The sequence below is a fragment of the Podarcis filfolensis genome (assembly GCF_964270895.1).
Source record: "Podarcis filfolensis genome assembly, chromosome: 1".
Lineage (NCBI taxonomy): Eukaryota > Metazoa > Chordata > Lepidosauria > Squamata > Lacertidae > Podarcis > Podarcis filfolensis.
The window spans coordinates 74,885,510-74,898,603 of record NC_139604.1 but is presented as its reverse complement, the minus strand read 5'-3'; the positions used below and the strand labels follow the sequence as shown (position 1 = coordinate 74,898,603).

The following is a 13,094-nucleotide window of genomic DNA, read 5'->3' as shown; positions in this document are numbered from 1 at the left end:
GAACTTTGCTTCAGGATGAGAACAGAAATCGTGCTCCGGCGGTGCGGCAGCAGCAGGAGGCCCCATTAGCTAAAGTGCTTCAGGTTAAGAACAGTTTCAGGTTAAGAACAGACCTCTGGAATGAATTAAGTACTTAAACCGAGGTAGCACTGTACCAGACTTTTAGAAGACATCTGAAGGCAGCCCTGTTTAGGGAAGCTTTTAATGTTTAACAGACCATTGTATTTTATTTTTTTGTTGGAAGCCATCCAGAGTGGCTGGGGAAACCCAGCCGGATGGGCAGGGTATAAATTATTATTATTATTATTGTTATTATTATTATTATTATTATTATTATTATTATTATTATTATATCTTGCAGTACAGGTACTGCTAACAATCAGGCCACACCTGTTGCTACTGCTATATATAGTCTCAATTTCCTCTTGTCCGTTGCTGAAGAAAATTCAGGGCTCTGTGTTCCCATAGGCCTTGCCTAGCATCTAGGCTGCCCCCTGCCTCACCTTGTCCTACACCCCTACGTGGGCCTTCCCTTACTGCAGGACATCTTTATCCATTGTTAGGAATAATAATATCCATGGTTACTAGAGATGGGCAAGCTCATATTGGATTTACTTGGAAATTACCTGAATATGTCTTCAAAGAATTGGGAAAGCTCAAATATGATTTTTGAGCCAATTGAAGGATTTGGGGAAATGCACTGGCCGATTCCTAACAGTCCCCTTTCCCCCTAGCAACTGTCCTCTGAGCCAGTCTGTCATCCCTCAAAGACTTCTCTTCTTTCACTTACCTAACAAGTGGCAGAAGTGTAAGGAGAAGTAACAGTGGTGCAAAAGGAGAGGAAAGAAGAGTTCCCCCTACTTATCACCAAAACATGCTGATTTTAGCAGTGTAGCTGGGCAACTCAAAGTGGTGAACAAGGAGATAGATATGCAGAGCAAGAAGGTAAGGCTGAGTGCTCTTTTTTTTTCCATGCTCAGAAGAATTTCATTTGGCAGCCCTGTAAACTTGCCTAAGGGCTGAAGTAAGATTTTGACTGGGCTTCCAAATCCATCTGACACTCTTAGCTACTATACTTCACTGACTCTCAACTGGAGGTTTTTAAGCAGAAGTTGGAGGACCATCTGTCATGGATGCTTTAGTTGAGATTCCTGCATTGCAGGTGGTTGGACTAGATGACTCTCAAGGTCCCTTCCAACCTTGCAATTCTGTGAAATTTAAAAGCAGCTTCTCTTGATCAGTTTAGATTTGTTACACTGGCCAAATAGGGTTATGCTGTGCATATTCTGGTTCAGGATTTCAATCCAAAACATACATTGTGATTTAAACATTTTAGAGTATTATAAGAAAGGAAATAGTGCAATGATATCTAACTAATGTGTCCCATAGGTGCAAAGATTTCTGCTTGTGAATGGAGCTCTCCCCACCACCTTACACCCCCTAAATCTGTTCTGGGGTTCCCTCAACACGCTGGACCAGATTTGGGAAGAGTGCAGGGTACACACAGGGAGAGGGGAAGTTAGAGTGAACAAGTTCAAATTCTTGTGCTGATGGAATGTGTTAGTTGAATACCACCTACTATTTCTAAAAGGAGGAGAGAAAGTACTATACATTTTTCTGATGTGAAATACTAAACTTTTACTTTCAGTGGTATATGAAAAGTTGGTAAGAAAAGTTTCTTACCACTATTAAGTTCTTCATCTCTTACCTTATTCATCTCTTATTCTTATTCTTTTGAGTCAGACTGAGTAACTTTTCTCCATTAGTCTCCTGAGGCTGGTTCCAATCGTCCATTCTCACTTTGCTCATTTCTTTAGATGTTCAAATTAACTATCGCACTGTGCCTTGAATGCTTTCAACACCCACTGGTTTAAGTGGGATATGAGTCGTCACGTCAGCTAAGTGACTTTAATGCAAAATTGTTCAGCATCTGAAATTGGATTACAGGAAGAAGGAACCAGTTAAGAGGAGAACCACAGGGAGGGGAAAGCCTTTTGATGGAAAACCAATCACCACCAAATGCAATCTGAAAATGCAGCCACAAATAATGTTAATATGGGGAGTAGAATCCTGAACCCAAAGTGAAATGGCACGACTTGATGGATGCCACAAGTTTAACTTCATGTGCACTTCTCATTTATCTGCCACAGTTGTTAAATTACTCACTTGAACTAATTGGAAAATTGCTTTCCCAAGACCTATCAATCATAAATTACTGCTGGATGGTTTGTCATAGTTTAGGGGGAAAAACATGTTTTGTGTGTATGTTACAACACTTCAGGAATGTAAGAGTTGTGCAGAAATTTCACCTGAATGAATACTTGCAGGTTAGACTTTGAAGGGGAAATGTAGAGATGGGGCAAGAGAGAAACACTCCTCCCTGGTCCCTACTTATTCATTAAAAATGCCCATGTATAGTGGTGCTTTTATCAATATCCACTGTCAGTATTCCAGTGACCAAGCTGGGACAAAAGAAGCTGCTTTCATCAGCTTGCACAGAATTCTATGGGTTTCTGTTCTGGCCTTGCATAGCAGTTGTGTAAACTGTGCATGCCTTCCTCATTGATCAACACTTGGCAGGAAAGTGTCGTGAATTCTACTCATATTGATCCAGAACAGAATTCAACGTATAGTTAGCAGAGAAAAAATTAAACACGTTGCAGGATTCCCCCCCCCCAAAAAAAAAAACAGAACAGAGGCAATTAATATTTCATCCAGCAGAGCTTTACTGCTACTGAAGGCAAATGAGCATAATGGTCACAAATCAAATACATTCAGGATTGGCACTGTTCATAAGAAATCCAGTTGCAGCAGACTTAACTTTAACTTACAATAACTTATAATAAGACTACAACCTTAACACTAAGCATACTTTATACAGAACACCACACCAGAAGGAAAAAGAGATAGAAAGTGAAGCCCAGGCTCCTTCTGGCTTTATTATTATAGTCAGCTTGACCTTGACAGAAAGAGATAACAGAACCAGTTTAAGCCAGCTGTACTCAGCTTCTCTGAAGGAATAACCCAAACACCAGGAACCTTCTGCTTGTTTCTAGAATAGAAACTGTCAGGGAACTGCCATCAGTGCCGGAGGGAGAGAGCAAAAGCCAGAGGGATGCCAGAGAGCGTCCAGGGATCGGGAGAAGCAGCCCATCTTCTGGGGAAGAGAATCAGCGTAGCACCAGTGGAGAAGGGGGGCAGATGGGGGAAGCGGCGGGGCGGTCCCATGACTCCTTGCCTGGGACCAGCGGGGAGAGTAGGGGTCCTCCGCTGCCTACGCCCTCCTTGCGCAGAAGGCTTTCACGCAGAGAGAGTAGGAGGAGACTAGGCGTCAAAGAACTTCTTTGCTGGAAGAAGTTTAAGACGCCCACTGACGGATTCTGCCAGCGATTGAGTCAGCCACGGGTGAGTGGCTGTCCGTACAGAAAAGGTTCACTTTGGAAACCCAGCCAGGTGTTTGCACCCAGCCGGGGAGATAAGCACCGGCTTACGCACGAGCAACCCCTCGAACCATTACAGAAACTTATGTGTCAGATAGAAATTTCCAGCTTGCACCAGTTTCCTTCACAGAGAAAAGCTTCCAGAACCCTCTTGAATTAATTAGAATAGGAAAGATCTCTGCACATCAGATCAATACTTTCTGTACCAAGAAATGCAAACTGACAGAAGGGTCTCTTCATCTGTCCCATCCACATCTACCCCAAAACCACTGTTTGTTGGTAGTAGCCAAGAATAGCAGTGCATGGGCTCCACAACAGAGCACTCCTTTTTGCTTGTTGATTCTTCTACAAAAAATCTCTTTAAAGGCAAAGTTCGCAGAAAAACAAAGGGACAAATTAGAAATGTGGAAGTGTAAATACTTAATAGTTGCCTTATGAAGAGCATAGGGTAGATTCAAGCTTAGGCTGAATGCAGAAGAATGAATGATGATCCCAGGATCTAGGAAAATACAAGCAAGCACCTCATGAATTTAGAGAAGGGAGTGGGAGAGCTCAAAGGAGGGGGGAGAGAAGGTGTGCAATTCTGGAGTATGAAAAGCAGAATGGGGTTTCTTGTGACCAGGGAGTCACAGACTTGGGTGCTGGAGATATTGCAAATGAAGGGGGTGTGCTTTCTAGGCTCAAATAAAAAAGAGAGTTGTCTTTGACAAGATAAAGACAGAATGTGAGTATTGTGTCCATGTCTGTCCACTTGTGTTTATGTCTATGAACAAAGTGGTTTACTACCAGTATTTTTACTTCTACTTATGGATATAATGCTAGACTTAATAGAGCAGCTAGCTGGCCAAAAAAAACTGATATCATGTTATCCTATCAATGGAACAGAAGCAAAATAGTTTCATTTGAGCTTCAAAGACTCCTACGTTTTGCTTTTGGAAAGTCAAACCAGTGTAGGAACAGATCACGTCCTGAACCCTGTTGTTAATCAGTTTGCTTTTAGAGCTGAATTACTAAGACTCATGTTTCTCTGAGCAGAATAGCTAGAATATGTTCCTTTGTCATAGCCTTGAAATGCAATTATCAGTGGGCTTGTACAGTTTTCACTTGCAAATTTATGTTAATGACATTATCATTGGTTGATGATCTAGCTGAATATGGGACATCAGCTCTTCATGTATTTATCACTTGTTATTTAATCAGGAATTTTTATTTAAACAACCAGGCAATTTTTAAAATGTGCAGGTTTTTTAATGGTCTGTTTTTCACTGGTAAATCACCAGGGACCCTCATCACCAGATTTGAACCTCAGCAATTAAAATAATTTACTAAAATAAATGAGTGGGCTGGTTATGCACTCTGTTCTTGTTTTGCCAACCAGACCCACTTCCATACTGGCTGAAGTAGCATCTTCAGTTCCTCCTATGGAAAGAGGTTGGACTGCCAAAGAAAGCTACCTGACAAAGGTGAGATGGCAAGAGGAGGACAGAGGTGAAATGGCAAGAGGGAAGGGGATTTAGCCTACTATGATAACAGGGACTAAATTCAGAGGCATGATGGGCTGGAGATTCCTGCTTTAAGTGGCCCGATTTTCAGAGTATCTGAATTTAGCCATCCTAGTGATAGTCCATCTTTCTTCAGAAGCCCAAATCTGGTTTTTGAGGTTTAGCTTTAACATGATAGACTTCTCATGTAAAAAAAGCACAGAAACAAAATAATTCCCTTGCTATAACTAACCAGTGGCCATCTAGTTTAGCACTACAACTGTGGCCAGAGCCTGGGTTGATGTTGGGGCACTCACTGTTGCATAGAGATGTCCAGTCTCAAAGAGGGAATGTCTGGTTTCTCCCTCTTTCCATTTATCTATTTATGTTTCCCCATCCACGTATGTAACATGAGCATTAGTTGCAGGTGCACTGTATTCAAATCTGCCACCTCTCCTAATCACAATTAAAGGCATCAATCATTTCAAGCTGGGTATGAAAGTTGACTCCTCCTCCAACCCAGAAAGAAATCATTGGTATACTCTGAAAGCAGTAAGCTGACCCAGCTTTTCCACACGTGCCTGAACCATTCTATCATCCCTACTGGTTCGATTCTATGAAAGTGGCAAGAAGTCAAAATAAGTTCATAATCACCAAAATAAGGAGCTTGAAACATGCAAAACTCTCCTGCTACATCTGTTTATAGGGTGTTATAACCTGTGCACTACTGTACCCTGTCATGCTATTCCAAGCCCACAAAGCTGCCACCATCTTCTACTAACAATTATCTTAAGCTGGGTTCTTTCATTTAGGACTTTGGTTTTATTTTGTGGATGGGGAGAACACTTGGTTTGCATCTCAGCTAGTGTGGTCCTAGAAATGAGACTACCCACATTCAGAAAGGTTCCTTTCCCCATATTTCTCCACTTTTCAACTTTCCTTCAAAGCAGAGTGAGCACAGAGTAGCCTAAGGAGAACAGTTAAAAGTGCTTGACAATATTATTTTTTCTCTCTCTCTTGCTTTGTGTGTGGATATTTTATAGCTATTGCTTAAATGATCAGTAGATCAAACTGCTTTAATAATTGATTCAAAAGCATATTAAAGTACATTAGTAGCAAATTACTTTCAGAATGGTTAGTAAGAACCCTATTAAAATAAAACAGATCTTGTTGAAGCAAATGACTATGCTAATGGGTTTAAGGTACCGTGGACAAGTTATAAATCGCCGTGTAACTATGAAGCCGATACAAGGCTTTAAACGGCATTGTGGAAAATGAAATGTTCACTGTTTCAGGGAAGGATATCAAAATCTATGCAGAAAGGCTTTGAGCCTTGTGGTTCTTTAAATATTGGTGCTGATGATGAGTGAATATTGCATTTAGAGTTCGGTCACGCAGGGTTCTTTTTTTTCCTTTTTCTTTTTGACAAAGCAAAACTCCTACACAAACCACTGGGAACGTTGCCTCAGTGTGGACTATTGAATCAAGCTCCTTTCTGTTTCCAATATTAAGTAATGTGTGAGTGAATATCAAGGTGGTGAATCAAGCGTACCAGAGGAAAGCCTGGGGGCATGATGACTTAAGATAATAATGGGTTGTCTTTGGACACTCATTGTATAATAGAACTATGTGCTCAAATCTGAGAAACCTCCAAGGGGTTCTTTTTATGAATCCCGCTGGAGCAATTTCACATTACCAAGAAGGTTGAGACAGCAACAGTTCTATAAAGTTGTAGCAGTGAGAGGCTCTCTCCAGCATTCTGAAATCTTTGGCTTTATGAAGGCTACAGAGAAGCAGCTCCATGGAAAAGGCTACCTTGACGAAGACCTTCTACATTCACATGCTGCTCTCTCACTTTCAAGCATGGACAAAAAGGTAACATACATAATTTAGTGTTTCTGTTCTAGGGCAAGATAATTCCCAGTTAAAGGGAAATGTAGTATCTGAGCTGCTGCTTGTTCGGCAGCTGAGTAACTTCTCTGTTGAATATGATTTGCTTCTCTGTTTAAACGTCTGATCAAAAACAACTCTGAAATATTGTCTAAGTAACTGTATTAACACTGGCAATTTAAGGGTCAATGTAACTACAATCTCGCTCCTTTAAAATCTCTGTGGGTGTCCTCATTGACTTCAGAGAAACTGAAGGACTGCACCCTATGTAATTTGAGAAAAGAGTTACTGGTTTGCTAGCACAGAGTTGTGTTGAATGGTTTGCCGGCTTCTTGTTTTTCTCATTGCCTACCCAAGATTATGCAAAGTTTGTTCATCATGCAGTGAGCCATCATTTTTTGTTTGCAATTCATTTTTAGGCATCCTCAGGGTCAAATAGTTTTCTAGTACAAGAGAAGCAGTTAACATTACAAATGACCAGGCAAAGCTCAACTGTATTACGGAGAGGGTAATGTCTGAAACAAGGAGTAATGTGGTAACTGAAGTAAAGATGGTGAAGTTTTTACATATGCTGGGAGTCACTCAGAGTGGCTGGGGCAACCCAGTCAAGGGGTACAAATAATAGAATTGTTGTCTGTTCATTTGAGTCAAATGAGTCAGGTTTTCAATCATGTTTCCTTCTCTGCATTTTATAAAGCTGTCTGGATATTTATTATAAAAGAAATGTTTCTCTGTGGGAGATTACAATCTTACACTCAGTTCCAGTGAACTTGGTAACAGGCATTAACCTAGAAAAAAACAACCCCTCTATTCAAACCACAGTTCAAGCATATTTTGGACTTCATCTACAGTTTATCATATGCTGAAAATCTAGCCCGGAACATGTGCATTGATTTATATATAATGGTGAGTCTTAACAAGCAGACAGATGGTTCCATCTTGTCGCTTCTAGTTGTTTTGTCAGTGTCATATGCTAAAACAGCACCCAGCACTTGACAAAGTATAGTACCACCATATAGCTATGCTCTGCTTGCTACGTGTGGTACTCAAGACCTCTGTGCTTTTTGCTTATTGTCAGAATTTTCCAGCATAGCTTCACACTAATACTACTAGCATGAGGCATTATCCTATTTCCAAGGTAACAAGCCTTACTGAAGCAAAGTCAATTGTGAATTAACCGGGAATTTGAGATTTACAGCTGAAAATGCCTGTTCTTATGGAAGCAATTTAAGATAACAGCAGAGCACGTTGTGATTTGGTGCCACAAAAGAGGTGAAAGGGGGGAAAAGGCAGAGATAAAGTTATCATCAGCTGGCTAGCTGCATGGTATTTTATTATAGGACTTCAAGTAAAACGTATGTCACCCCCTTGAATCCAGTGCCTACAAATGTCCTGCAGAAGATGAGCTTTACAATTACTTGATGAACTTTAAAGTTACTGATACAGCCACTTTGGTGCTGTGCAGATGATGATAGGCTAAAACTCCCCTTCAATACCAGCCAGCATGGCCAATGATCAGGGATGATGGGAGTTGTAGTCCATCAACATATGTCAGGCACCGTGTTGCCAATAGTCTGGATATTAGAATTTAAAATACTAGCCTGGAGTTGGCTCCATTGCCCTCAATAGTTGTGCAACAGCTGTGACAATTGCAGCAGGAGGCTTGATCTCTTTTCTCTCTTTCTCAAAAGGATAAATTCGCAACATTTGGTAGACCCATACCTTTGTCAATTACCAGGCAGGTGCGCCAGCCCCAAGTGCTGACTTGTACCTGCAGCTTTTGGAAGCAGCCCAATCTGTTTCAGAGCCAGTCTAGTTATTCATGACCGAATTAGATTCTGGGGGGAAGAGCATGGTTTCCCCAGAAACACTTGGGTGCAGAATATGTCACTTTCCACCAAGGACCTCTTTAGGATTCTTGGTCAGTAGTGGGCTTCCATCACCTCCCACAGATTTTGGAGATTCAGATTTTGGAGACACTCCATTGACATGCATGGGGAAAGAGAGGTGAAAATGTCACACACAAATTGTTACCCAAAGGATCATTGACAGGGGGTGGGCTTCTGCTCTCTCAGTGGATTTGGAGGGATACAATAGAGAAAATAGTAGAAGGTATAGATTAAATGAAAAACAGTTTTTAGTCCCTCACCCACTGTGTCTGGGGATTGTTTACTCTGGGAAAATAATTCACTGTGGATAAAAGCTAGACCTGTCTATCAAGACAAAAAAACTCCCTCATCTATTAAGTCTGGGAATTTTCCCAGTCAGCTTCATTTTGTTTCTAGGGGGGGCGGGGGGATACAATTTTTTGTGCATTTTTTGTGCACTTTTTGAACAGGGAAGACCACTGAGCTTTTCAGAAGGTTAAAGAGCACCTGATCTGACTAAATACACCTTATTAATGGTGCAATCTGACTTAGGAATATGAGGACCTTTCCCAAATCACTCCAGCTTACCCAGAGCTGATGCATGCCCTTACCAATTACATAGCAACACTTTTAGATTTGCAGTATGTTAGGTATTTGCCTTGTAAGTATACCAAATATTGAGATAAATGTGTGGAATATTGTGTCATGGTCTTGTCATAATCAGAATATGGACCATTCCGAGACTAAGTTCAAAGATAAATAGTACATGGTTTTGAGGCTGATCTTTGTTCAGCCCGTGCTCATGTGTTTCCAAGATTCACAGTCCATTTTATTATTAGTAAAATGGCATAGTTTACTATCATTAGGATAGTGTGCAAAGAATAGATTAGAAAATTCACTACTTGCCAGTCTCCTAGTTCTAAATGACCCGTGGACTGAATAAAAAACTGCAATCAGCATCATAAAGCAGAAATGCTCAGCCCCTGAAACAAGTAAAGTAATGAGAATGAAGAGAATATGGGCAGAATGTATCTATATCTATCTGTCTCTTTCTCTGGCGTGGCAGGAGAAAATAGCAAGTTTGGTGGGAAGATTCAAGAAACATTTAAATGTCATAGTATGGTATAAACATATTTATTTGTAGAATATGGATAGATATCTTTTCAAAATGAAAGCAGGAGTATAAAGTGATACTGAGGACTATCCTAGTTGTTTTTCAATGTATTTATAAATAATAAATTTGATGCAGCATAAGCAATTTTTTATTTTGAAAGTGTGGCCCAGATAAAAGTTTGAGAACTACTGAGCTAGAGGCTGCAGAGGTTTCCTTAGTACCAAATCAATTCACCAATCATCCAATGTTCTGCAGAAAACACTCACAAAACACAGGATCAGATCCTGAAGCATGACAGGCAAACATATTCCTAAACAACTCTTTTGACACCATGCTCTCTATGATTTTCCTCCCAAATTGATAATCTACCAAAGATTAACATATTTATTCATCTCATTGCTGAGCCATGACAAGCAGTATGCCACACATTTGTTTTCAGCAACTCGGGATTAGTTAGGTCAGAAGGTCCTGTACCTAGGGATTTAGAAATTAAGCATGATTTAGAATATCGCCTTCAGTCTGGGACACTGCAGACAGCAGTGCAAAGCCTGAAGTCAGTTTGTAGAGACTTTGATTAATCGCCCAGGTGGCAATATCTGTCCGTCCTTTGTTTCAAATTAGTGCCTTGCATGAAACTTACAAATTACACACCTGGCTGCTGTCCAACCACTGATGTCTTAGCATAGCTAAAATATAGCAGGAAAATGGATTTAATGTTGTATTTGATTACATGGTAGTACAGGCTAAAAGGCTATCTGTGAACACCAGTTGCAGATTCTGTTATTGAGTTCATTATCACATATAACAGGAATGCTGGTATTTTGATCAATATGTTATAATAAAGAGAACCTCAGCAACATATCGGTAGGTCTTCTAATGCTGCAACCACCCTGCCACTTGCTATTTTCCCCTCCTATCTGACATGAAGCATATCCAAGAAAGTCCACTTGATCAATAAAGAGCCAAAGGCATATCAAAGCTGTAGGAATCTTATCTACAAAGTGGACCTTTGATATATTGGTCATTTTTTCTTTCATTCTTTTACTATGCAATGGATGTAACTTTTCTATTAGGATTAATGTTCAATCAGGAGTGTGGAACAAAAAAGGATTGATTTTTATAACAGCAATGACATTGCTCTTACCTCTTACAAAAAGAATAGGAATTCTGCAAATGTCATGCTAGTTCAGGTGGTGTGTACATTTTACTATATTCAATTCCTTTTGTTAGCAAGTGTTCTGCAGTGTTGACATTTTGGAAGCCAAATAAAGGCCTTTCCCAATGACTAAATACATTGCTTTCCCCTAAATGTAACACTTGTGCTACCTAGATTCAGCATCAGCCATACAATATCTCACCCTCAACTAACAGCCAGGAATAACTGGGCTGCAGGAATAGTGTATATTATACAATCAAATTAAAATTTACTGTACTGCAGAGAAACGCCCTACAATGCATCGGAGGGACTAAAGAGATCTACAAAGATACTATGCAGTACAGTGGTACCTCGGGTTAAGTACTTAATTCGTTCCGGAGGTCCGTTCTTAACCTGAAACTGTTCTTAACCTGAAGCACCACTTTAGCTAATGGGGCCTTCTGCTGCTGCTGTGCCACCGGAGCACGATTTCTGTTCTTAACCCGAGGTACTATTTCTGGGTTAGCGGAGTCTGTAACCTGAAGCATCTGTAACCTGAAGCGTCTGTAACCCAAGGTACCACTTTACATAAATGTGACTTACAAAACCATCGCATGACTTAATTTAGTATACCTCTACCACCCAACAATTCAATGGTCAGCGTTTGAGAACGATACCACTGAAAATGAGGCTACTTTAAGAATCACATACTGATTCGTATCTCTGGGCAAATAAATGAAGCTTAAACTTTACAGGCCAATCTGCTACACTCACTGGTGTGGCCACACTTTGCCAACCTCTTCATTGCCTTGCTCCTCTGCTTCCCAGTAAGTGGTACCAACCTTGCTGCTGGGAAGCTAACACAGTGGGTCTGCCCCACTGGATGTGATGCTTCTGGTTCACATCCTAATTAGTGTGTTTAAAATGGCAGTCATAGATTTAGGCTTGTTTTTAAATCCCTCTCACTGAACTCATTTGAATACTTTTCCATTTAGATTATGACTATTTTTATTGCTAGCTATTAATGGGAGCCTTGGGGGGACTGATGCACCACATTGCTCAATAAATTTTATTGTTCCATATGATGTAGTTCAGTTGGAGTACAACTGAAAAGTGGAACCCTAAGATGGAGATGAGGAAAAGCAGGGGACAAGAACCACTGACTAGCCTTAGAGTTACAACTGATGCATATTTAAGGATGCATCCTATATGCTAACAGCAAACTCATTCCCTGAGTGTGGATCTTGATACAGGTAATATAGTACCATTCCCAATTACATCACCTTTCTATAATGAACTATAATGAATGAAGTATCATACAAGATGGCATAACTGGCTGTCACCATAAGCAATAAACATTTTAGTGGCAGTCCCACTTGTTTGCTTAGTTTTGGCCTTGCTCTAATCCAAAACATAGCTCTGAGTACACCACTTGTGAAACAAACAATTTTACCATATTTCATCCACACTCACTGTTACAGTCCCTTAAAGTGTCCTAATTTTCCAGGGACAGTCCCAGATTTACAGAAGCCATCCCAGTTTCTGATTTGATCCTGGAATGTCCCGTCTTTCCTTAGGATGTCCCTATTTTCAACAGAGAAATGTTGGAAGGTATGGTAAGACCTCCTTGTTTTCATTGGAGAAATGTTGGAGGGTGTGGAGTCAAGCCATCTGAAGGCAGCCCTATATAGGGAGGTTTTTTAATGTTTAATGTTTTATTATGTTTTTATATATATTGGAAGCCGCTCAGAGTGGCTGGGCCAACCCAGTCAAATGAGCAGGGTATAAACAGGAAAATTGTTGTTGTTGAATAGGATTTCCTATTTTCATCAGAGAAACAGTGGAGGGTATGCTGTTAAACAGCTCGACTGCACTCTTTGTTTATGGAGGACGGATACAATCCTTAGCTACTGATGCATGTTATACTGATAGGTATATATTTAAAAAGCTTACTGGTATCAAGAAACAAGATAGCAATCTGTTTTAAAAGTGCAATGAATTCCTAATCTGCTGTTCACTTCAGACTGCTAAGGTAGAATATACCTCAGTATCATCAACATTGCAGTTAATATGAAATATATAAATGAAGTTTGAAGCAAAAGAGAGAGAGCCACTAACCCCCTTCTCCTTTATTCATAGGCCAGACACTGTTTTAAGAAAGAGGAT

The 13,094-nt window shown here is 40.3% G+C and overlaps 1 protein-coding gene across 4 annotated transcripts in view; it reads left to right on the top strand.

The window, feature by feature from the left end:
- ANO3 (anoctamin 3) overlaps positions 1-13,094 on the top strand; it is a 238,764-nt gene that overhangs the window by 147,377 nt on the left and 78,293 nt on the right. The window contains exon 1 of one of the 4 annotated variants that reach the window (XM_083597853.1): positions 6,474-6,796. The exons of the other annotated variants lie outside the window; for them this stretch is intronic. Coding sequence (XP_083453979.1) covers positions 6,698-6,796 — 99 coding nt within the window. The 5' untranslated portion in view covers positions 6,474-6,697. Of the gene's footprint in view, positions 1-6,473; positions 6,797-13,094 lie in introns of those variants that run through there. 4 annotated transcript variants of the gene reach the window in all.